This window comes from Poromitra crassiceps, assembly GCF_964638095.1.
Source record: "Poromitra crassiceps genome assembly, chromosome: 1".
Lineage (NCBI taxonomy): Eukaryota > Metazoa > Chordata > Actinopteri > Beryciformes > Melamphaidae > Poromitra > Poromitra crassiceps.
The window spans coordinates 943,668-970,480 of record NC_139623.1 but is presented as its reverse complement, the minus strand read 5'-3'; the positions used below and the strand labels follow the sequence as shown (position 1 = coordinate 970,480).

The following is a 26,813-nucleotide window of genomic DNA, read 5'->3' as shown; positions in this document are numbered from 1 at the left end:
TACCTTTCTGTTGCACATAGTGATGTGTTACCTTTCTGTTGTGATGTGTTACCTTTCTGTTGCACATAGTGATGTGTTACCTTTCTGTGTCACATAGTGATGTGTTACCTTGTGTGTTACCTTTCTGTTGCACATAGTGATGTGTTACCTTGTGTGTTACCTTTCTGTGTCACATAGTGATGTGTTACCTTGTGTGTTACCTTTCTGTTGCACATAGTGATGTTACCTTGTGTGTTACCTTTCTGTGTCACATAGTGATGTGTTACCTTGTGTGTTACCTTTCTGTTGCACATAGTGATGTGTTACCTTGTGTGTTACCTTTCTGTTGCACATAGTGATGTGTTACCTTTCTGTTGCACATAGTGATGTGTTACCTTTCTGTTGCACATAGTGATGTGTGTGTGTGTGTGTGTGTGTGTGTGTGTGTGTGTGTGTGTGTGTGTGTGTGTGTGTGAGAGAGAGAGAGTGAGTGAGTGAGTGAGTGAGTGAATGCGTGCGTGCATGTGTGTCACATGTGATGTGTTCCCTTTCTGCTTTGTTTGGAATAAGCAGGAGGAGCACTGGGTAGTTAGCGTGAGCAGCAAGAGCCACCATGTCTGAACAGACAAAGAAAAGAGCGCCACCTACAGACACTCAAACTTCATCAAAAGAAAATCCAAGGAAAAATCTGTGTTGGACACACTGTTTGATTGACAGGTGATTTCTGGGAGGTGCAGAAACAGCACAACAATGATAACTTGGCACCAAAGGAAATAAAATAAGAAGAAACAGGAAAGTGCTGGAGTGTGATCAACAGACGTGGCCAACCTCCCTCCAGCTGTTCCAGTGTTGTGATGCCCTCTTTGCTGATTTCATTGGCTGGGTTGAGGGACGGTGGTTCCCAAACACTCCCTGCTGCATTCCTCATGCTGCCAGTTGGCCCTCTTCCCAAACCGAAAAATAACTTCCAGCTCCCATCCGATTACAGCAACAGACGGCAGATGTATGTCATCCAGAGATGAGACATTATAACAGAATGAAAGCCTCCTAAAAATGGTGGAGAAAAGCAAACCCTCAGACTCAGTTATCTGATGCTATTGGAGGGCTTTGCTTGGACAGGCTCCTCGATATAAAACGTTGCAGTGCAGCTGCCACTCACCTCACTCTACCCACACTCCAATGGCCATTTGAACCTTCAGAGGGTTATTCAAGACTAGGCTCTAGTGGTTCTCAAAGTGCGGTCTGGGAACCCCCAGTGATCCTTGAGGGGGTTCAAGGAGGTCCCCCAACAAAAAAAGGGTAATAATTTATTTTCACTAGAATTTCAACCGTAAGTAACACAATGACATAATGTCTGACCATTTGGTCATGGGTTTTATACACTTTCTCTAATAAAATATATACAAGTGTGACAACCCTCCCACTCTCCTGGCCCTGACTTGCAGGAGCATGGTGTTGGGGTCGTTAGGCTGATTGGGTGCACCTGGGCACGGTGTAGCATTGAGCTTAAGAAGACCTTCAGAGCATTTAGTCTCTCTCCCTCCTCACGGTGCACCTTTTGTTCTGTTGGTTGTTTAGTTTGTGTTGGCTAGTTATTTTCCCTTAGTTTTAGTTAATAAATTATTGTTTTAACTTGTACTTTGGTGTGTGACTCGCCTCATATGTTACAACCCAGCTCAAGGAAGTAACAAATGAGGGGAGTCATGCACCAAAGTAAAAGTTAACAATATATTAACTAAGGGGAAATAACTCGAAAACACAAACTACATTAAAGGAACCAACAGAACAAAAGGTGCGTTGGTGAGAAGGGAGAGCGACTGAAGGTCTTCTACACCAGGCTCCTGCAAAACAGCACCAGGACAGTGGGAGGGTCACAAAAGCTAAAGTTCTATCAGATGGGAGGTCAGTGGTCTAATTTGTGTCAGTTAGGGACTGGGGCAGCAGGTGTGAAGGGTGCCAGTCTTTTTTATTTTATTTGAATTGGTTTGCACATAAAACACATAATCTGATGGTCATAGTCAATACTCAGGACAAAGAATTGTACAAAAAGCAAACAGGTCTTCCCATTGATTTTCTCTCTGCAGCAGAGTCGTGGCCTGCAGCAGCCAGTGAACCCTATTCTATTCTATTCTATTCTATTCTATTCTATTCTACAGTTGTACAAACTGTTGCACAATAGTATTTATTCTATTCTAATCTACAGTATTCTATTCTATTCTATTCTATTGGTTGGTGGTTTCTCGAGGCTCAGGCTGGTGACTGGCTCCTGCAGCAGCAGTCTGTGATGTTGGCTCAGGGTCAAGAGGACAGAGGCAGCCTGCCAGAGTCTGCAGTGAATCAGCACAAGACAAGATTGACCAGGGCCTGCCATGCATCAATGGTTCGCTTTAATTTTGGTATTTAATTTTTTTGATATCTGTTCCTTTGCATTGTTAAAGCATGCCCTAAAGCATTTTGACTCAAACAGCTATTCTACTTTATGTAGCTTCTTCATTAAAATTATATTTCTGGGTCAATTTTGTTGCTTGTTGGTGTATTTTCTTATTCCTGTGGATAACTTGGCAAAGGTGGAGATATTTCCAGGGCAGAATGGAGTTTGACAACAGCAAATGTTTCAGCTATCTAAAACATCAATGGTAAATTTCTGGTTTTGGTGCGAGTCCCTCAGAATCCAAGATTAAGGGCTGCATCTTCTGCCATTACTTCAGACATGCTCACACCCAGGGTCCATATAACCGACCACTAGTAGTTGAAGTAATGAATTTTGAAGCAATGCATTTGAAACATATCCCTGTAGATTCAATCCCTTGGTCTATGTCCTCAATAAAATGTCATTAAAGTGATTGCACAAATTACCAGACAGTTCAACTTTGATTTCCACAAAACAAACAGCAGGCAGGTTGTGAGGCAAGGGTGCTGTAGATTTGTAGTAAGGGAATCACCTCATCAACACACCAGTATGAGGGACATGGACTGGGGATCGAATGAGCTTTCCTACCACTCCCACAATGTCCTGTCACCCTCAAACTCAGCGTTGCCTAATAATATTGCAAAACTCTCTTGCTGCAACAGTGTGAAGGCTGAGGCTTGACCTTGGCTTCATACCCAGATCAAATATCTGCACTGCTGTCATAAGGACTCAGACCCTACTCTACTGTATGTGCTAAACTTAGCCCATAATACTGTATGTGCTAAACTTAGCCCATAACAGCCAGTTTAGGCCAAACATTATGTGCTTGTAGCAAATACCATGGCCTGGAAAAAGTAATTGGGGACAACCTACGCCATGCTTATGGAAGAATACATGTATGTGCATTTCTCTTCATTTTAGACCTAACAAGTTTACTGCTTTAGGCTGCTACTACTACTACTACCACCACTACTACTAGTATTAGCCTTCTGACTGCTGCTGCTACTACAACTACTAATACTACTCCAACTACCTCCTACTGCTACTACCAGCACTATTTCCATTAGGCTACTACCGCTGCTACTAGGCTACTAATGCTATACTGTACCAATTTTATCCTTTAGCTAAAAAAAAGAAAAGAAAAAAGTGAATGAACACAAATAGCCTAGATTCAGAAAAGCATTAACCCCCCCCCCCCCCCCCCACCCCCCAAAAAAGACTATAGCTGTAACTTACACCAGTTCCACTTACTATGATGTGCGCCATGAATTTATGTAGCCTAAGACTAGAAATTCCTAGGCTCGCCCGCTGCGCAGGCTCGCTAGCTTGGCTGCTGCGTGGCCTTGCCCGCCCTGCAGCTCTTCTTCTCCTTCTGTGGTGTTTTATGGCAGTTGGCATCCTTTATGTTGCATTACCGCCTCCTGGATTTATCGATCCACTGTTTCTTTACATTCTGTCCCGTGTCACTCCCTCTCCTCCAAACCCAAATCTGATCTCCGCCCTGCAGCTCGCCCGCTGCACAGGCTCACATGATGTACAATGCCTATGACATCATCAGTGATGTCATAAGATGATTTTGCTCAATAATGATGTCACTGATGACATCACTGATGATGTCATAGACATTGTGACATCATCAGTGGGACAAAAATTGAAACAAACAAACAGACAAACAGAGCCCACTTGCTCCCTATGATAAGAATACAATGATCAGCCTCAAAAGGGTAAACTGAGTTCAGGTGAACTTACCCATCATTATATGCCTAAATTACTCCCCATAAATTCTCTCCAACTACCTCCTACTGCTACTACCAGCACTATTTCCATTAGGCTACTACCGCTGCTACTAGGCTACTAATGCTATACTGTACCAATTTTATCATTTAGCTAAAAAAAGAAAAGAAAAAAGTGAATGAACACAAATAGCCTAGATTCAGAAAAGCATTAACCCCCCCCCCACCCCCCAAAAAAGACTATAGCTGTAACTTACACCAGTTCCACTTACTATGATGTGCGCCATGAATTTATGTAGCCTAAGACTAGAAATTCCTAGGCTCGCCCGCTGCGCAGGCTCGCTAGCTTGGCTGCTGCGTGGCCTTGCCCGCCCTGCAGCTCTTCTTCTCCTTCTTCTTCTTCTGTGGTGTTTTATGGCAGTTGGCATCCTTTATGTTGCATTACCGTCTCCTGGATTTATCAATCCACTCTACATTCTGTCCCGTGTCACTCCCTCTCCTCCAAACCCAAATCTGATCTCCGCCCTGCAGCTCGCCCGCTGCACAGGCTCACATGATGTACAATGCCTATGACATCGGTGCCGCGTCTATGTGCCGACAGACCGCAGTGCCGACAGTCCGCAATGCCGATAGCCCACAAGCAGAACCAGCTGAGCGAGGCGGTGTGCAGCGTGTCGGGGGACCGGCTGCCTCTCCCAGCCCCCACGGCTAAACCTAACCTCTCCCACCCCCCATGCCTAAACCTAACCTCCCGCAGACCCTAACCCTCAACCTAACCTCTCCCACCCCCCACGCCTAAACCTAACGTTGGCATTGCGGGCTGTCGGTTGGCACTGCGGGTGGTCGGCACAGCGGGTGGACGCCATGACATCATCAGTGATGTCATAAGATGATTTTGCTCAATAATGATGTCACTGATGATGTCATAGACATTGTGACATCATCAGTGGGACAAAAATTGAAACAAACAGACAAACAGAGCCCTCTTGCTCCCTATGATAAGAATACAATGATCAACCTCAAAAGGGTAAACTGAGTTCAGGTGAACTTACCCATCATTATATAACTTCCATCATTATCTGCCTAAATTACTCCCCATAAATTCTGCTCAATCTAAAACTAGTGCTGCCACTGCCAGTAAACTAGTAGGCTATATAGGCTATCAAGTAGTGCTGCTAATAGCCTACTACTTGATATGGGGACTTTGGCCTTAATGAAGTGAAACAATAAAGAGAAGGAGACTCGTGTGTTGTGTGGAGACAGGAAGACGCGCCTGCCTGCTCAGTGGTCGGACCTGTCTGCGCATCCACTTGTTGAGTTCACAACAGTTCACCACCATCGCTCTATTTAAAGAGGCTGAGGCAACATGGCACAACACGGGCTGGTCAGACGAGAGTCGGTGGACACGGAGATGCACAAGTCCGAAGACCAAAGCAAAACCTTCGTCTACACCAAGAAGAGGGGCTACGATGTTACCAGAAACCCCTCCCTGAACAAGGTAATGACTTGCCGTGTGTGAGTTTGGACTTGTTTCGATAGGACATGGTTTGACTGACAAACTGACAACTGTAATGCTACGTTCACGTGCTGTGTGAAACGTAGGAATTCAGAGTGTCGCTGAAATGAATTACCCATCAAAGGAAAGATGACTGATACCCTATAGTTTTAGAGATGTGACTTTGGGAAAGCTGGGAAACTGTTTGGGAAAGTGTTGGTATGATATTTGGCCAATTGGTTTGGCCAAAAGATAGACTCCAAGGTGCTAACTAATGGGACAAACTGTTTTCAAAAAGGAAATGGTTGCACAATCTAGGTATGTTGGCCAATACATAAGAAGGACGTGAACGTTTTCCTTCATAAAATGTATTTACAATATCACTTACGCATCGTGTAGGTAGCCTACAGTAGGCTATAGGCTATATGAGGAATCAGCGTGACATCATGACACTGCAAATCTCCCGGAAGCCTGGCAGTTAACTAGTATGAGTTGTGCCAAACAAACATTCATATCTCAAAAACTATGTACATGATCGCTTATATTTTTACATTCTGAGTGAGAGCAGAAGTAGCTCAAGAATCTGATGTATAGGCCTAGATGTGTTAAAGTTGTGAACTGTCGCAGTTTTTAAAATGTAAATAACATAGCCGGCGCTAGAGTGAGACATTCAATGCTGGCTCCATAGGGTCCCATTGTCGTTTTTCCCCGGTGGTGGTGACGCGGTTTGTTTAACAAAATGCTGCTTGGCTGATCCCTCCTATAGCCTACAGTGTAGGTGTGGAGGACAGTGTAGCCCTACACTGTCCTCCACACTCATCTGCTGCAGGTCATGCCAAATGGTTTCTAAAATACAACATGGAGATATAGCTTTGCATCATATTTAAGGACACCCCTCTTTTCTTTACTTTGTGAACAACCAAGCAGCTATTGTCACAGGGCTTACGAGGAGCACGTGAACGCAGCATTAGTCAGCAGGGTTCAGGAGTATCAGCTTTAGACATGGTTATATTTGGAATTAAAGGGACCAAACACTGCTGGCAGCCTGGCACACAGAGAGGAGCTTTTGTTGCTCTTGTCCCGTCCCTATCGCTTTGTATAGACCGTGTTTGGTTGCTTTGCTCTGGCACTTCTCCCCCTCCACAAGCCTCTCATAATGTGATGTCTGATGTGATGCAGCTTTATTCTGACAGACAGGCTGCTCCAAGCTCACTGTGGAAGCTGATATTGTGTCAAGTAATACTAGGCCACTACTGCTCCACTAACATTGTAAATATTTAATAGTAGGCAGGTTATAACTTGCTTCCCCTTTCTTCTCTTAGCACAGGGAATTGAGGAACATCGTTTTGGGTTAGGGTTGTTTGAAGTTGCATAATCACTCTAAAAATGCTGAGTATTTTCCTTCCAGGCTGTCAGTGTCATCAGGGGATGGTCTGATCTTTCTGTGGGAAAGCTTGTCAAGGTAGTTTGTTGGTATTTTTTCAACATGACCGTTTGGCTCAGCCCCTGGCTTTGAATTAGACTTAGGGGCCCTTTACACGAGGACGGTTTCCTATGGTGACTGGGAATTATTTTATTGTTAGTGCCTCCCTTTTAGACGGCGACGGCGAATTCGCGCTTAGGAAACAACACATTTTGAAACCACCCTCCAGAGAGGAATTCTTGGTGACACTCCCCGCTGATCGCTCCATGTAATCGCTTTGAGACGGCTCATTTCAGAAACTCTTGACGTGCCGGCACACCCGGAAAAGTCACACGGCAGACGTGCTGTGTATTTCTGATACCGTTTTGACTAATCCTGGCTTCCTCTGACGTTAATAGATCAATAAAATGTTTTCCAGTTATTCCTAGGCTGCAAACTTGTTTTAACATGCAAATCGGAGTTGTTTCTGACGAGAATAAAGTAACGTTAACGCTACGTTATGTCAGACTGTTCTCATCCCCCATGCCAAAGCCCCCGCCTCGGCCATGAGAGGCTCAGAGCACTGCTGCTGCTCCTGCGCGCGCGCCCCCCGCGGCCCGGAGCTTGGGGCTCGTGCATGAGCCCCTCGTGCGATGAGCAACGCCCCGTTGACCATCACACTGCCACCTAGCGACCTGGCATGTACATTACGGCGTTTTAAAAATTCAACAGCGCTCATGTAAACAGGGAGAAGGTGTGAAGGAAAAGGTGTGAAGGAAACGCTATTGTGTTGTTTCTTCCAGAAACTGTCCTCGTGTAAAGGGCCCCTTAGCCTGATAATTTTCTTTGTGGGGTTTTCACACTACACTTAGCCAGGGTTAAGTTATCCAGTCTCTTAGCCTGATAATTTTCTTTGTGGGGTTTTCACACTACACTTAGCCAGGGTTAAGTTATCCAGTCTCTTAGCCTGGGGCTAAGGGAGCTGTTATACCGCATTCAAGACAACTTGGACCGCCGTAAGTTTCAACACGGAACCTCCACCCCCGACATATTTACATTCACGCTGCATTTCCCGCTCGGGGGGGAAACCAAACACAGGCTATAAGTTGCTATAGCAACCCGTGTTCAGTTAACATTGTAGCTACCTACTAGCTAACAATGCTAACCGAACATGCTGAATGCTCTAATCAGAGCGAAACATAGATGACACAAACACATATTAACGTTAACATTACATAATTAAGACATCAAATTTTGTGTTAAAACATCAACAAACGTCTTTATAATCATTCTGTGATTACCAAGTCGCCATTTTGATGTGGCTATGACGTCAACTTGGACAAAGCGGAGCTCTGTCTGGATGATACCTGAATTTCCAAAATGAAATTCTGACCTGGATGACCGTTCAATTCACTTTTTACAGGTCAGGCTAAGGCTAAGTCTGAGGAAGAGCAGTCTGCTCGAAACGTTACCAACGGTGCAATAAAATAATTCACTGGAGCCCTTGCAGCGTGCGAGCTGTTTCATTTATTTTCTCATTGTTCCAGCCTCTCTCCAGCTCTGCACCTGCCGTTTTCGACCTGGATGTGCATGTTTTCAACTTTTCTAAGGCAAAGGCTAAGAAATATTTCACACTTGCACAATTCTTGAACATTCCAAAGTGTGCTAACAATGACTTCAGCCCAGGGCTAGCTGGCCCTGCTCTGGAGCAGTGTTAGCCCCGACTTTTTGGGGTGAACCCTGACTTTTTCTTTAAACATGGGGCTGAATGAAAAAAGCAGCGTCCGCACGCTTAAATCTGTGCAAATATCTTGTTTATTGCAAGCTTTCGGTCATATAAACTCTTCATTCATCTTGATACTTTTAAGCTCCAGCACCTCAGCAAAGTCTCATACCGGATGAGCGGTGGTAATTTCACTATTTTAAACATGGGGCTAAAAGTTGCCAGTGGCACTGTAACGTTAGATGTGGAACGTTAGATGTGGACACATGCGTTTCACGAATACACAAACAACATCATGATTGCACGGTGAAATGTTGCGTTTAGAACACGTTATTATTGACAAACCCACCTTTATTACATAACGTTAGATGTGGAGCATGCAGGTCGCTACTTGTAGCTCAGCTGACAGGAGTCAGACACACGTGTTTCTCAAACACACAAACAACGTTATGATCGCATGGTGAACCTTTGCGTTTAGAACACGTTATCACAACAAAACAACACGTGGAACCACTGAGTAGCTAACAGCTTCTCCCTGTGTAACGTCAGCAGCCTCGCTCTGTCTGTCTGAGTTTCCCGTGTCAGTGTACTGTTAGGCCAGTGTTAGGTAGGAATGGGACAGTAGGATTTTAGAGAAATACATTGTCGGTTAGATCGCCGCTCTGGCGGCTGTATCCAGTATAGGTCACAAGGCCCGCCTCCCCATGTTAGTGGATGGGGAAATGGACAAACTAAAGTCTCCTAACTATTACTAAACAATCACAGTACACGTCATATAATTTTTTCCCAAAGGTGGTTTATATCATTTTAGATAGTTCTTATCACGCTAATGCCTGTGCAAGTGGTCATTTTTCTGATCAGTTTGTTTTTAAGTAGTTATTTGATGGATCCTGGATCCTGGATCCTTTGTTATTATAGATAGGGTGACCAGACGTCCCGGTTTTTCGTGACCTGTCCCCGGATGGAGCTGTCCCCGAAAATGACGGCATGCAAGTGAATTGCATGGATTAATTGCTAATTTAAGTGAAATTAAGTGAAATACAGTTTAACTGCCGCTATTACTTTTTGAAAGTGTAACAACTTATTTGCAGTGAAACGAGACAGATGCGTCACTTTACGTTCGGGAAGGAGAGGGGGGAGAACTGGGGTGTAACTGGGAAACTGGGCATGTGTCATCATTGAAATAGATCACAAGATAGATAGATAGATAGATAGAGGAGTTTATTTGTCACTTCATGGTACAAGTATCACGTGTGAAATGCTTCTGGGTTCGCTCTCAGAGTGAGGAGAGCAGAACCAAGTCGCCACAGAGCGGCGCCATCAGATTCATTGGACAATGCATTTAAAATAAAATACACTCAGATTATTCACATTATTACTAGTTTGAAAAGTAATAAAGGCACGCTTCAAAATTATACAATACATACACATTTGTTGTAACATGTACAGGATTACCAGCAAGACAACCCACACCATGACGCAGGAGGCGCCAGTTTGGTCGTGGGAGGGGGTGGGGGGATGTTGCGAAAGCGGGGGGGGGGGGGGGGGGGGGGGGGGGGGGGTGAAGGCGGGTGGACGGGATGGGGTGGGGGGAGAGGGTGAGGGGTGCGTGCGTGCGTGTTTGTGTATGTGTATATATGAGTCCTTGGAGAGAGTCCATGTATTTGTGTGTGTATGCCTGAAGTTCCTTTCTGGGTGTCGACAATCTTGGTGGCTCTTTTTGCAGAGTGTACAGCGCGATAACACAGCAGGTTGCTATGGAGATGACCTCGATCATGCCCAGACCAGAGACAACAACACGTGTCCATGGGGGACGGGGGATGGGGGGGGGGGGGGGGGGAGACTTTGCAGTGAGTCTTCTGGGGGAGTTTTCTGCAAGCGGCCTTGCCGGGCCGACAAGCGAGTGGGGGCGCCGGAATGGAGATTGGATGTTTGGGTTACAGCGAGGGAAACAGCATTCCAATTGATTATTCCTCTCTAGAGTCTGTCATGGTCTTCAACTTGAACACTTCGCCTTGCAGAACAGTGAGTTTCTCTAAAATGTGCTCCATCTTGCGATTCAGATCAGAAGTCACAACATCCATCTTGCGATTCAGATCAGAAGTCACAACAGTCTGAGTACTCACGGCTCTGCCCATCTCGTTTAACATGTTTAACATGACGGGCAGCTTTTGGACTGCTTGAATGGCTGCCGTCTTTCCAATTTTCCGATAGACCAGGGCAACGCTCAATCCGAGAAGCAAATGTCCTGTTATCATGAATCCAAATAGGTAGACATCTTCGATGTCCTCCACGGAGAGAACCGCCAGGCAGACAACCCGCCACTTCTCCCACGCGTCCATCATGTAGCCCGCAGGGAAAGTCCCGTCTGGGCAAATAGGCAAATAGGTTTTTTTTGTCAATTGCGTTGAGAGACCAGCTTATCAATTCCATAATTACTTCAGATAGTTTCGAAGAGACAGTGCAAGAGTGGCCCCCGGTCAGGATGAGTGAGCGAGCAGTGGGAGAGGAGAGAGAGGGAGATTGTTTGTCTGCCTGGCGGTTTGTCTGGCGGTTTGTCTGCCTGGCGGTTCTCTCCGTGGAGGACATCGAAGATGTCTACCTATTTGGATTCATGATAACAGGACATTTGCTTCTCGGATTGAGCGTTGCCCTGGTCTATCGGAAAATTGGAAAGACGGCAGCCATTCAAGCAGTCCAAAAGCTGCCCGTCATGTTAAACATGTTAAACGAGATGGGCAGAGCCGTGAGTACTCAGACTGTTGTGACTTCTGATCTGAATCGCAAGATGGATGTTGTGACTTCTGATCTGAATCGCAAGATGGAGCACATTTTAGAGAAACTCACTGTTCTGCAAGGCGAAGTGTTCAAGTTGAAGACCATGACAGACTCTAGAGAGGAATAATCAATTGGAATGCTGTTTCCCTCGCTGTAACCCAAACATCCAATCTCCATTCCGGCGCCCCCACTCGCTTGTCGGCCCGGCAAGGCCGCTTGCAGAAAACTCCCCCAGAAGACTCACTGCAAAGTCTTCCCCCCCCCCCCCCCCCCCATCCCCCGTCCCCCATGGACACGTGTTGTTGTCTCTGGTCTGGGCATGATCGAGGTCATCTCCATAGCAACCTGCTGTGTTATCGCGCTGTACACTCTGCAAAAAGAGCCACCAAGATTGTCGACACCCAGAAAGGAACTTCAGGCATACACACACAAATACATGGACTCTCTCCAAGGACTCATATATACACATACACAAACACGCACGCACGCACCCCTCACCCTCTCCCCCCACCCCATCCCGTCCACCCGCCTTCACACCCCCCTGCCTGTCTGTGGCATAGGCGTGTAACCAATCAGATAGTGCTGAGGGCGGGACACTGAGCAAGTCTACAGAGACAGACAGGAGAGGTTTCTGCATCAGAGTCAAAGTAGCAAATAATTGTATTATTAATGCAGTTTATTTATCTAGATTTTTTGGAGTAGGATAAATAATTACCACATTTATTTGTTTATTTAATTTCATATTCTTGTTTCTATGTACTGTATACCACTATGATGAGAACATCTGCACTGTTTGTATAGCCTATTTGAATGTTTTTTTCTTTAATCAAAGTAGCACATTTTAAAATTAATAAAAAAAAAACTGCTGATCCGAAAAATGATCCAATCTGTGAGTTTTGTGATCTGTTGCACTGGTCAAAATACAAAATCTACATGGTTACTTTTGGCGAGACAAAAATATTAGAACTTAAAGTGCCATATTTACAGAGCTAGAGAGGATTGACTACACAACGCACATCTAGAAACAGCAGCTCTACATAAGAAAGTTTAGAGGGGATAGAGTGGGGGGGGGGCTCAGTCAACCCAAAAGAGCTACTGCGCAGACTCTGGTTCTCTGATCTGAGAAGATTCTGGCTTCAATAGACCATACAGGGAGGAGATAGGCACGCTTTCTCCATTCATATATCTCAATAATTAGAACTGAACCCTGAATCACATAGCCTTGGGTTTAGGTTAACCTGGGTTAACAAATGTGTGTGAAAAGGGGCTAAATTAGAAAAAAGTTTAAAACACGCACATCCCAGCTGAATCCGGCAGGATTCTTTGTAAGGGGCTAAATGAGCCCAGGGCTATCTTAGCCCTAATGATGATATGATAGCTCCTGCGTTAAGAGCGAAGAGCATGCAGTGTGAAAAGCCCTGTTCTTTTTTCTTATTGTTGTTGTCAGTAGTGTAAACCGATGTTTAACAAAGAGCCTCTGGAGCCTATTTGCCTTTCCAGTGTTTTCTGCTGGTTTGCATGCTGGGACAGGGCCCCACAGGTCACCAGTCTCTGTCCGTGGTGCTGACCTGACTGACCATCAGAAGAGCTGGGTGAATTCAGGGCCAGTCATGTGGGAATGAATCACTAGCAGGGGGGTGGGTGGGGGGGCGGGGTGCGGCTGAGTGCGGATGAGTGCAGGTAGATCTAAGTGACGGACTATGAAACACTCAGGTAAAATATCCAAAATATTATAAGATTCAATGCTTCAAAACGTGCAATTTGTCCCCCTTGTTCCCAGACGTTTCTCTCATCTGCATTTCATCTGAACATGTGTCCCCTCTTTTAGGCTCACAAGCCAGACTCACTGTAGGGTTCAAGCTGTGCCTGTCTGATAAAGCGGCTATCTGCCTGGGTGGTGTTCAGTCTCAGCTGATAAGTCAGACAGTCGAGTTCAAACACCCCAGTCTCTGTGGGGTGGGTTGGGTGTAGCACAGGCCCTCACTGGCTACACAAAGCCTTATTTGTTAGGCAAGTTAATGACTCCACTCCTGAGACCACGTGTGTGTGTGTGTGTGTCTGTGTGTGTGTGTCTGTGTGTGTGTGTGTGTGTGTGTGTGTGTGTGACATCACTGATCAGTCTTGTCACAATGCCTCCTTGTGTGTGTGTGTGTGTGTGTGTGTGTGTGTGTGTGTGTGTGTGTGTGGTGTGTGTGTGTGTGTGTGTGAGAGTGTGTGTGTGTGTGTGTATGTGTGTGTGTGTGTGTGTGTGTGTGTGTGTGTGTGTGTGTGTGTGTGTGTGTGTGTGTGTGTGTGTGTGTGTGTGTGTAAAATTAGGTCGCCCTTTGTAATCCAGGTGTGCCCCACCAGACTGAATGATGTCATGTTTTGGAGACCAAAGGTAGTGATAGTGGGGGGGGTGTTGGGCTGGGGGGGGGGGGGGGGGGTGGAGCCATGTTAGTTCTGTTCTGGATCCTTCATTTAAAGGTGCTGCAATGTAGCAGGTACATGTTGCATTTCAACATCCGTCCATTCTTACGTTATGAGATTACAGATTATTATTTTAACTCATTGAGTGCCAGCCACTTTTGGAGAACGGACGCTCCCAGTGCCAGAGTTTCAGAGCGTTTTCAGTGATTTCTCGAGGCCCACAGAATATTGTGTGATATTACTATGTAAACACCGAACACGCACAAAGAACGATGAGACTCTCTTCTATCATCTACAAAAAAAAGTTTATTGATCCCATTTTCCATTCTTTAGTTATGAGCCGGAGAAGATAGGCTGTTTTGAGCAAAAAGACACTTTTCAAATTAGAAGCTGAGTTATTCCGCCTTTTGTGAAATGCAGCATTTCAAGCACATTCTGAGTCTGAAGATAATATTTTCTGATGTAGTGACGTGGTGTAGTTGTGTGGTGCATGCGTGCCCCACCCCCCTCTCCCCCCCTCAGCTGCAAACTCCTCCCCACACGCACCCAGTCTATTTTCGGAGCCTCCGTTTTTTTGCGCCGGCTCCCAGCGCGACAAGGAAATGGCAAACCGGACTGCATGGAAAGGTTTGGCCCTTCGGCGTCGTCGGGTGCTGCCTTTCTGGCGGCTAATCGTGTGAAGAAACTATGCAGACAGACAGACAGAGGCAGAGGAGCTCAGTTGTGTGCGCGGATTGACTGCTGTTGGCAGCCAACATAGGCTGCAGCCAAGCTGCAGTCAGAGCCATCTATATGGCTCTGGCTGCAGCATGAGCGGTTTCTCTTTGATCACGGGGGTTTTTCCTGCAGTTTTCGGACCTTCCTCTAATCTGGAGAGCACTGTCGCCACCTAATGGGTCTGTAAAATAGGTTATACACCTCCAAAAGCTACAATATTTGTACAGGAGATCCAGGAGGCTTTGATCCACGTCCCACCGTCAAAAAACGCATTTGACGTTGATCGACGTCCGTGGCACTCTACGTCACTATTTACTTTGACGTCGATCGACGTCCGTGGTACTCAATGAGTTAAAGAGAACATGAAACATTTAATCATGTGAATAATGAAAAAGTTACACGTGCACATCCAAAGGGAGGTGCAGGTCACAGCAAGATAAATCCAAGATATATACTATATAAAACACCAACTAGTCAGGAACAAGTCCATAATGTAGACCGCACACTCCCAAAATCAAAGATGATGACCAAACTTGTCAAAAAGACTTGATTTATTTAAGAACAATGTGTTTCGCAGACGTGCTTCATCAGGTTAATTTAATCATGTGACTCTAGGCCTCCAATTCCAACTCTTTGATGCTGAGTGCCAAGCAGGGAGGCAAATCGGTCCCATTTTTATAGTCTTTGGTATGACTCGGCCGGGGATCCAACTCACAACCTCCCAGTCTCAAGGCGGAAAACTCAAACCACAAGGCCACTGAGCTGGTTAAAGTTAATTTGCATTTCACTTCAGACAAGACAGGACACTGCTTTCAAGTCTGAAATGTACCTAGATTTGCTAGAAAGATGAACAACATTTCAGCTTTTCGCTAACTAGGGGCGCTGCTGCTAGATGATGTCACTAGGTTGACTGTACAATTCAAGTCAGAAACACAACAGCATTATGCTGTGAGCCTGTTAGAATTCAAAATCCTTACTACCAGCCTGTACTCTACTGTACTGTACTGTACAGTAGAGTACAGTCAACCTAGTGACATCATCTAGCAGCGCCCTAGTTGGCGAAAAGCTGAATTGTTCATCTTTCTCGCAAATCTAGGTACATTTCAGACTTGAAAGCATGTGTCCTGGTGAAATACAAAAATGAACTATAGTCATATAATCAAATGTTTCATGTCCTCTTTAATCTGTCTAATCAATGCCTGGTAAAGGTTGTTATGGTTTTACAGCACAAGGGCTTATTTGAGGATGTGCTGCTCATTTTTCCTTTATTTTGTTGTAAATTGGCCTAAGTGAAGTGATTATGTGAGAGACTTTCCTTCAGACTGAGAGGCTGGCTGTTTGTAGGAGAGGTCAAGCTGCAAGCCTGTACCTCCCCTCCTGCCCTCCTGAACATTGAATCCAATGCACTGTGCACATGCCCACATTGCACACTCACTATGTATAGTATGTATAGTCATATCAATCATTATATAAATAACAAACTGTACAGCTTTAGTTTAGTTATAGAAATAATAGAAATATAAATAATAGTATTATTCAATACTATTTAGGAGTTTTTAGTTGATTTGATTTAATTTACCTACAGTTTCTGGGAAACGTAAGATGTAAAGGCGGTGGAAGTAAAGTGGTATATATTGCATATTGTATATTTTCGCGTATTGGTTTGTTTCTTTTCTTATTGCAATATTTTAATACTGCTGTTTCTGCACCTTACCTTAGTTGTGTAACTTTTTTTATTTGTGTAACTTTTTTTATTGTCTACAGTAATTGTTTAATGTCATTGATGCTCTTGTCATTGATGCTCTTGTCATTGATGCTCTTGTTGCTGTCATTGATGCTACTGCTGCTGTAACGCCAGAATTTCCCCTCGGGGATGAATAAAGTACTCTATCTATCTATCTATCTATCTATCTATCTATCTATCTATCTATCTATCTATCTATCTATCTATCTATCTATCTATCTGTCTGTCTGTCTGTCTGTCTATCTATCTATCTATCTGTCTGTCTGTCTGTCTGTCTGTCTGTCTGTCTGTCTGTCTGTCTGTCTGTCTGTCTGTCTGTCTGTCTGTCTATCTATCTATCTATCTATCTATCTATCTATCTATCTATCTATCTATCTATCTATCTATCTACCTGCAAGCCCAGTCAGCCCAGAGGTCAAGCTGCAAGCCTGTACCTTTAGCCCAGTCAGCCCAGAGAGGCTGGCTGTTTGTAGGAGAGGTCAAGCTGCAAGCCTGTACCTTTAGCCCAGTCAGCCCAGAGAGGCTGGCTGTTTGTAGGAGAGGTCAAGCTGCAAGCCTGTACCTTTAGCCCAGTCAGCCCAGAGAGGCTGGCTGTTTGTAGGAGAGGTCAAGCTGCAAGCCTGTACCTTTAGCCCAGTCAGCCCAGAGAGGCTGGCTGTTTGTAGGAGAGGTCAAGCTGCAAGCCTGTACCTTTAGCCCAGTCAGCCCAGAGAGGCTGGCTGTTTGTAGGAGAGGTCAAGCTGCAAGCCTGTACCTTTAGCCCAGTCAGCCCAGAGAGGCTGGCTGTTTGTAGGAGAGGTCAAGCTGCAAGCCTGTACCTGCAAGCCCAGTCAGCCCAGAGAGGCTGGCTGTTTGTAGGAGAGGTCAAGCTGCAAGCCTGTACCTGCAAGCCCAGTCAGCCCAGAGAGGCTGGCTGTTTGTAGGAGAGGTCAAGCTGCAAGCCTGTACCTGCAAGCCCAGTCAGCCCAGAGAGGCTGGCTGTTTGTAGGAGAGGTCAAGCTGCAAGCCTGTACCTGCAAGCCTGTACCTTTAGCCCAGTCAGCCCAGAGGGCTCTTCAATGCACTGCTCACATTAGTTGACCCAAATTAATGTGGAAGCATGATTGGTCGACCACTTAGGTATGTTACACTATGTTTTGTCTATCTTAATGAAAGTCTGTTAGTAACCGCATCTCACGCATTCAAATTCGGGGCCTTTGGTGCAGGCTTGAACTTGACGTCATTGAGCAACACATGTGTTGTAAACTAATCACTGTCACTTAACTCACTATCTGAAAATTGCCCTTCTCTCTCTCTCTCTCTCTCTCTCTCTCTCACACACACACACACACACACACACACACACACACACACACACACACACACACACACACACACACACACACACACACACACACACACACACACACACACACACACACACACACACACAGTTAACATGTCTCTTTCTTTCTTCCTCACCTCCCTCTCCCTCTCTTCTTGTGAGTGGTGTGAAGGGTGAACGTTACGAGGGCTGCACTTCTCTCATGTTTTATGATGACGCCTCCTAATGAGGCAGAGGTTCAGAGCCTGTCTTATGACTTTGTTTTGGAAAAGACTGGGGCTTAATGAGATGAATGGCACACGGGTGCAGCTGAGCTGGACTTGTTCTGCAGCTCCTGCTGCTGCTTTGCATCTGCTTTGCAAAACGGAGGAGCCTGCCTTAAATTTAGCAATGACATGGAACCGGAGGCCTGTGTTCACCACACGAGTTAGTTTACAATCATGCCACTCAAAAGAAAATTAAGGGCATATTCTTAGAACAAAACGCCTCAACTTTTGGGGGGTCTATTTTATAACTTTTTGGTAGCTGCAATTAAATATCAATTTATACGATTTTTTAAGATGGACATAAGTTGAGCTTGAACCACTTTTTCTACTTATATCTATCTATAAAATTGAGTATGTGGGCTGTTTGCTGTTTGTTTCAAGTTCTGTGTTTGGCCACATCTATGCCGTTTTACGTGTGATCGGGCTGAAACCTTCAGGGTGTGTAAAGGGCACCCCTGCGGGTGACCTGACAGAGCCGGATTTTTTAATTAGGCTAATTAGCTAATGATGTGATGTCATCAGTGATGTCATCAGCGATGATGTCATCAGTGATGTCATAGGGGGGCACATACACACACACACACACACACACACACACACACACACTGATGATGTCATCAGTGATATAATGGGGCATGCACACACACACACACACACACACACACACACACACACACAAGGAGGCATTGTGACATCACTGATGCAATAACATTTAGTGAGCCACACACACACCCGCATGCACCAATGGGGCAGGCGAGGCCGCGCAGCGGCCGTGCCTAGGCATCGATGCCTAGTCTCTAAAATGACCTGAGTTTGTGTTTTAATTAAGTACAAAGCCACAAATATTCCTATGCATGACTGTGGTAACCCTAACCCTACCTAACCCTAACCCTATGCATGACTGTGGTTTAACCCTAACCCTAACCCTATGCATGACTGTGGTTTAACCCTAACCCTAACTCTATGCATGACTGTGGTTTAACCCTAACCCTAACTCTATGCATGACTGTGGTTTAACCCTAACCCTAACTCTATGCATGACTGTGGTTTAACCCTAACCCTAACCCTATGCATGACTGTGGTTGGCTGTGTGTGATCAACCTGATATTCAATCAATCGACCTGAAACGCAGGCCCCCTCAAAAACAGGTTAGAGTAAAAACAGGTTAGAGTAATAATAGAGTAATAATTAGAGTAATAGCAGAAAAAAAGGTTTCTTATGCAGCAAGGTGAACTGTCCACTGTCAGCCGTGTACGTGAACCAGGGCGAGGAAATTGGAGACGAAGGTAGGAAATGACTGCTAAAGCGTGTTAGCAGCCAGGCACAGGCGGGCTTCTGTGGTCGCAGCAGTGGCACATTGTGGCCCTCCTTCTGATTTGAGCGAGCCCTGGGGATGAGGTGTGTTTACCTCCCTCAGCTGGTCCACTTCAGGCCCAACAGGAGCCAGTCACAGCACAGCCCGCTAATTGATGCTGAGGGCCGCAGCGCTGAAAGCAGCCTGTCCTCACATCCACATGCTTCGATTTCCTTTTAATCTCCCCTGCACCCAAAACACACACACACACACACACACACACACACACACACACACACACACACACACACACACACACACACACACACACACACACACACACACACACACAGATACACGTACACATGCACAACATACCTGCAACATACGCACATTTGTACAGCTGCTGTATCTGTGAGTACATTCATTGACATTCCCTAACCCTAACCCTAACCATTACAACTAAATGCCTAACCCTAACGCTAACCCTAACCATTACAACTAAATGCCTAACCCTAACGCTAACCCTAACCATTACAACTAAATGCCTAACCCTAACGCTAACCCTAACCATTACAACTAAATGCCTAACCCTAACCCTAAACCTAACCATTACAACTAAATGCCTAACCCTAACCCTAACCCTAACCATCACAACTAAATAACTAAATCCTAACCCTAACCCTAACCATCACAACTAAATGCCTAATCCTAACCCTTACCCTAACCATCACAACTAAATGCCTAATCCTAACCCTTACCCTAACCCTAACCATCACAACTAAATGCCTAACCCTAACCCTAACCCTAACCATCACAACTAAATGCCTAATCCTAACCCTTACCCTAACCATCACAACTAAATGCCTAATCCTAACCCTTACCCTAACCATCACAACTAAATGCCTAATCCTAACCCTTACCCTAACCATCACAACTAAATGCCTAATCCTAATCCTAACCCTAACCCTAACCATCACAACTAAATGCCTAATCCTAACCCTTACCCTAACCCTAACCATCACAACTAAATGCCTAATCCTAACCCTTACCCTAACCATCACAACTAAATGCCTAACCCTAACCCTAACCCTAACCCTAACCTTACCCTAACCATCACAACTAAATGCCTAACCCTAACCCTAACCCTTACCCTAACCATCACAACTAAATGCCTAATCCTAACCCTTACCCTAACCATCACAACTAAATGCCTAATCCTAACCCTTACCCTAACCATCACAACTAAATGCCTAATCCTAACCCTTACCCTTACCCTAACCATCACAACTAAATGCCTAATCCTAACCCTTACCCTAACCATCACAACTAAATGCCTAATCCTAACCCTAACCCTAACCATCACAACTAAATGCCTAATCCTAACCCTAATTTAAACCCAATTAACCCTTAAAAAACAAGTCTTAAAACAGCCCTTTGAAGGTGTGAGAAAATGAGGCCCGGCCAAAATGTCCTCTCTTTCCTAAAATGTCCTCACTTCCCAGGTATAACCACAAATTGGTTCTCATAGATAGTTGTACAAAAACACAGACACGCACGCACATGCGTGTGTGTGTGTGTCTGTGTGTGTGTGTGGGCGTGCGTATGTGCGTGTGTGTGTCTGTGCGCGCGCGCGTGTGTGCGTGCGTGTGTGTGTGTGTGCGCGCGTGCGTGGGTGTGTGTGTGTGTCTGTGTGTGTGTGGGCGTGCGTGCGTGCGTGTGTGTGTGTGTGTGTGCGCGCGTGCACGTGCGTGCGTGAGTGTGTGTGTGCGCATGCGTGCGTGTGTGCACCGTGCAATAAAGAGATGCAGTGCAGTGGGGTGTGCGAGGCACAGAAAGGCGTCTCTGTGGGGAGGAGGAGAGCGCTGGCCACGCTCCACAGACGTCCTCTGTCTCTCCGCTTCATCACACATTAATGAGGCGTCTGTGTGGACGGCGGCCCTCGCTACGTCTCTCTGACGCTGGTTCCGCCTGAAAAACAACAACAACAACAGCTTCTCGAAAGCACTCTTAGCGCCCTATCAGGGATGCTGTTTCACCTCAGCACTGAGCCGAGCTGTTGGCGCGTCCAACAGATGCCCATTCACTGGGTCTGTACTCCAGGCAAAGGTGCGCGCTGCTGCAACAAGTGCAGCCAGTCTAAAGGCGGAGGAGAATGGTACCGCCGCTCTGCCCCCCTGTGGAGTTCCTCATCCTGTCCCACATGCAGCTGCAGCTGTCAGGCAGGCACAGTGATGTCAGCCATATGTTATTTTGCACCCGCCAAACAGTAATGAATAGCAGATTCAGTCTCTACAAAATACAGTAGGCCCCCGAATGAGAGATGGTGCAGTCAGTCATGCTCTTAGCTCTAAATCCCAAGAAACATGAAATCCATCCCCTTGATTAAACAGCAACATTGTGTGTATTGAGGTTTTTAGAATAACTTGCATTACGCATCATTTGAGCCTATGAATGGTTAAGAGTGGGGAACCCATGCCCAGACGGCACTGCAATCGGATGCCCCATTTGCAACCACAGGCTCCACATATGAATGAATGAATGAATGAATGAATGAATGAATGAATGAATGAATGAATGAAAGCTTTATTTCGGACTTTCAAAAAAAAAGAAATAGTAATATATATATACACAAGTAGTATCAATGTTACAAAATATATATATTTATAAGTGAAAAAAAAAGAAAAGAAAACGAAAAAAAAATAAAAAAAAATAAACAATAATAATCAGAATACGTGACAGCAACGAGGTCCAAAAAGGAGTAGGATGAAGTACACTGTACTTATTTAGTCCTACCCCCAGTCCACAGTTCACATTCTTAATCAATTCCACTTTTATACTATTTACATTCTCAGTAAACCATATATGTTCATACACACATATATACATATATATATATATATATATATATATATATATATATATATACAAATACATTCATACCTTGCATAATAAATATAATTTATAGTTCTAGTGAATAAATTATTAATTATTAATAATATATGAGTAATATTATGTACAATACAATTAACTAATAGTGCATATTATAATATATATACAATATAAATAATCATACCATGCTATTAATCGCTTCATATACACAACTTGTACCTTTTCAATAAATGTTCCTTATATATTTTTTTTAAATGGTTCAAGCTTAAACATTGTTTGAGCTCAGCATCCATACTGTTCCAGAGCTTCACCGCACGGATTGAAATACAAAAGGATTTCATTGTTGTTCGTGCCCTCAGTGTTTTTAAATTGGTCTTCCCCCTCAAATTATATCCCCCATCTCTCTCAAAAAAAAGTTTTTGGATGTTACCTCGTACTTGATTATTTCTTGATTTATACATTATTTGAGCTGTTTTAGACCACCTGCCTTTCTGGCGGGTGGTCGTGTGGAGGGGCTGTGTGCAGGCGGATAGACAGAGGCGGAGGAGCTCAGTTGTGGGCTCGGATCGCAGCCAACTGTCGGCTGCGGACAGAGCAATCTGTGTGGCTCTGGCTGCAGCATGCATCGGTGTCTCTCTGATCACGGCTTTCTCCGCTTTCTCCTGCACAAAGTAAAGGATCTGAGGTGGGTGGCGCAGCTCCCGTGTAAGGTGGCGCCGTGTGATCCCTTGAAGGGATTCATGCTCACTGGCTGGGTACGACCTTAAACAGCAGAATTATGGAATAATATGAATTATGATTTTAGGACGTCCACAGACGTCCTTGGCACTTCTCGTTACTTTTTTTTAGGACGTCCACAGACGTCCTTGGCACTCAATGTGTTAAGCGTAAAATTATGCACCGTCATGCTCATTGGATAAGTGCAATAAACGAATCACACGCTTGCCTTTTAAGCTCCAATTCCAGTGGTCCAGCAAAACCAGACAAAAGCCAAGCGCTCTGCCCCCCCCCCCCCTCCCTTCATCTAGTCTGTCTGTCTCCATATATAGGCTATTATTCCATATTATTATGCTTCTCAAACCAATCTAACTGCAGTTTAAATACTGGAATCATGTAAATACGCTATAGCAAGATCAAAGTGAAAAGAATGTTCTAAAGGCATCAGCTAGAAAAATATAGCGTATCCCATGATGAGATTAATAGATTGGTGAAAGTTTGTCCAGAAAGATATCGTTTTCTCTCCCCTGCTAGGATGGTAGGATATGCACATAAATATAGCCTACATTATGTAAAGTCATTGCATAAATGTGTTTTTATTGTAAAACTAAAATGTGAAGTAGAGCCAATTTATTGGAGCGTACATCACAGTAGGACATGACAGAAGCGCGTTACGCTGTCACTTATCTAAATCACGTTAAATCGACAAGGGACATATATAGGCCCAGGATGACATATAGGTTTCACATAGGGTGGTGTTTTCATTTCAATGTTTTATTTGGTCCAATATTGAAATGTCCTACAATTGCAGGTTGTGTTACCATTATTTAAATCGACCTTTATGTCTATTTCGGCTCATTTGGTTGCTATTTAGTAGCGAAATGGAGAAGCCCATTGCATGCTGGGACATGCCAGGCAGTGAACTTACAACTGCTTTTTCCTATGGGATGTGTGTTGTGTCTGTCTGAGCGAGGGAGTCAGAGAGAGACAGTCGTATTGTGCCTGTCAGACTGAGGAGAGAGGGAGAGAGTGACACAGAGAAGGGTGCCAGAGGGGAGCGCTCCGCGCAACTGGCGCACTGAATAGGCCTGGTTTTCAAAAGCGCTAAGCGCTAAATTTACGCCAGGTGGGAAGATATCATTAAGGCCATATTTAAGGCTGACACGCCCATTCTCGCCCATTCTGGGACTGCGCCACGCCCATTCGGCCTAAAGCGCATTTGGCAGCGTAAAGCCATATTGATATCTTCCCGAGGCAGGCGCAAGGCACGTTTTTTTGCGTTTAAGGCCCGTTTTAGCGCCGAAGGCCTGTGGGAGAATAGGGCCCGTGATCTCTGTTATACGGATGGAGAGACTCAGGTTCCTGAGGTTAGGGGTGACGGGTGACTCTCTTGTGTGAGATCCCATGCATAGGGACTTATGCAGGCACGTAGGCACCTTATGCGGCTGGTGGCACCACGTTCTGATATTGGACTGTCGATGTATGTGTTTTTTTGTATACGTGTTTTCCCCCTTTCTTTTCTTTTCCCGTACAGTATATGAGTTTGTTTGTATTTCTTTGTTGATCTTCTGAAAATTACAAAAGAAAATATAAAAAAAAAGAAAATAGCCTAATATAATTACGGTATGTCACAATTGGTAAAAGGTGCAATTTAGGACCTGCATGGACCTAGTCTCGCTCACCAGCCTCCCCTCCCTTCCGGGAGAGGAGTCTGGCAGCGCTGGTCACCAATCTGGAATTGCGATGGGCGGCGCTTAGCGGCAGTGCCCTTGGAAAATAGTTTCCAACAATCCAACTTGCCATTTCAGCATGTAGCAATGAGCTAGCGTGTAGGTTTCTGCCATTAGCTTGCTAGCTAGTCAGGACTAAATCCTGGAACTACTTTTAAGTAGGGGGTGCTGTAAGGAAGGGACTCTCTGCGGGGAAGGGACTCTCTACGTCAAAGAAAATTTTAAGTTTTTTTGACTTTTAGCCATATTTAGAGGAATATTTCATTTTAAATTAACATTAGGATTATACTGTTGTGATGTCCTTATTCAGTGTCTCCTCCTCTTCTCTGCAGCATTACTAAATTTACCCTCAGGAATCAGGGACAGTGATAACCTACCTGCATATATCCATATATCCATATATCCATATATACTGTGTGCACAGTTTCGTTCTGGGATATTACCACTGCATATTGAAACAGGACGGTACAATGGAACTGAAGTAGATGAAAGGCTATGTGGCTACTGTGATCTTGGTGTAGTTGAGGATGAAACCCACTTTCTACTGTACTGCCCATTCTATGATGACCTAAGAAAAACACTCTTTGACAAAGTACCGTCACATGTAGGTCTGTCCCTGGATAGTGATATTGTTAAATTGTTATTTAATAACCATACATTTGCAATATCTAATTATATCCATAAAGCCTGGAACAGAAGGAAACATCTAACTTATGCATAGTGGCACTGTAGATAGATCATGCCAACATGGTTTCAATTTGTTTTCATTTCTAAGCATTCGTCACGTGGTTTGTATTGTAAATTGCATCATCTTGTCTAGCCGCTAACATCCTTTTTCTTAAAAAAAAAGAAAAAAAAAAAAGTTTGTGTAGGTCTGATTGGAGTCATAATGTTTATTATTTTGTGTCAGCGTGTTGGCACTGGAAACAATTGTTGTATTTAAAATGTGTCTGAATAATCCTGTAAGGGATGGGCTGCGTGCAGCCAGACACGAAAATAAAATATTCATTCATTCATTCATTCATTCATTCATTCCAGGGCCGGATTAATAGTACCATGGGCTATTCATTTTCTAAGGGGCCTCCCCCCTGCTGCAAGGAAGGGACTGTAGCCCTTGCCCGCCGCAAAAAAAGATAGACATTTTTTGGATGTTTGGATGTTTTCTAGCCATATTTAAAGGAATATCTCATTTAAATTAACATTCAAAGCCATGTGTAAGATGTCACAATAAGTACTTTTATTAAGACAAAATAAAGTGCAAAGACTGGGTAAAACAGGCAGCTGCATTATGCATGTAAATAAAAAATTAAATAGCCCATATTAAATATGTGATGTCATTATTCAGTCTTAACCACCAATATTTGATCCTTTTCTCACTGGGTGGGTTAATTTAAGCATAAGTATTTAAGCATATATCAGTAAGTGGCCTGGGATTCTCAAAGCCTGTGTTAAGGGTCACACAAGAACAAAACGAGTTAATTATTAAAATTTTTACTTCAAACTTCCTCAATGTAGAACAGTAATTTCTTACACATGAGATTACTTTTAGCCTTTTAGTCATAAAGATTATATCTTCCAGACTGAAATGTTATAACAGAAGTAGAGTATTGGCCAGAATGACATGAACATTTGGACACTTATTCAGCAGGTATTTTGTATGTTGCGTTCAGGTGCACTGTAAAAAAAAAGAAAATTCCATCTCTTGCCATCAGGGAGTGCTGCAGCACCCACCCAACTTCCCGCGCCCTTGTAGCTAGTTAGCGTTGTTGTTTTCACTGCGGCGGCAGGGGACTATTTACAGCGACACACAGGGAGGAGGGAGCGGATGCCGCTCTGATTGACATGGTCGGAGCCAATGACAGAGCTTCTTAAGTGGGGGGCGGAAATCCGTCTGAAATCGACGCCTCCAATGGGAGAGCAGCTGTAGAGCAGGGGAGGCCTTATGCCAGCAGCCTGTTTCCGTGCAGCCAGACTCCTCTCACGGAAGGGAGGGTAGGCTGGCCAGCGAGACTAGCATGGACCTGACTTTTGCAAGTGCAGAATGATTCTGAAACTCTCACTCCCACTGAGTGCGGTGAGTGCGTTTACATGCACACAATAATCCAATAACTGGGAATAACCTGGTGATTGACGTGTTTACATGCACTTTAGTAAGTAGCAGGAACACACCTCAAAGTCCGTCAGTGTGGACATTGAGATT

At 44.6% G+C, this 26,813-nt stretch overlaps 1 protein-coding gene across 1 annotated transcript in view; it reads left to right on the top strand.

Annotated features, from left to right (window-relative positions):
* Positions 1-5,471: 5,471 nt before the first annotated feature.
* Positions 5,472-26,813, top strand: part of me1 (malic enzyme 1, NADP(+)-dependent, cytosolic) — a 167,971-nt gene continuing 146,629 nt past the window's right edge. The window contains exon 1 of the mRNA XM_083641731.1: positions 5,472-5,620. Coding sequence (XP_083497857.1) covers positions 5,489-5,620 — 132 coding nt within the window. The 5' untranslated portion in view covers positions 5,472-5,488. The remainder of the gene's footprint in view (positions 5,621-26,813) is intronic.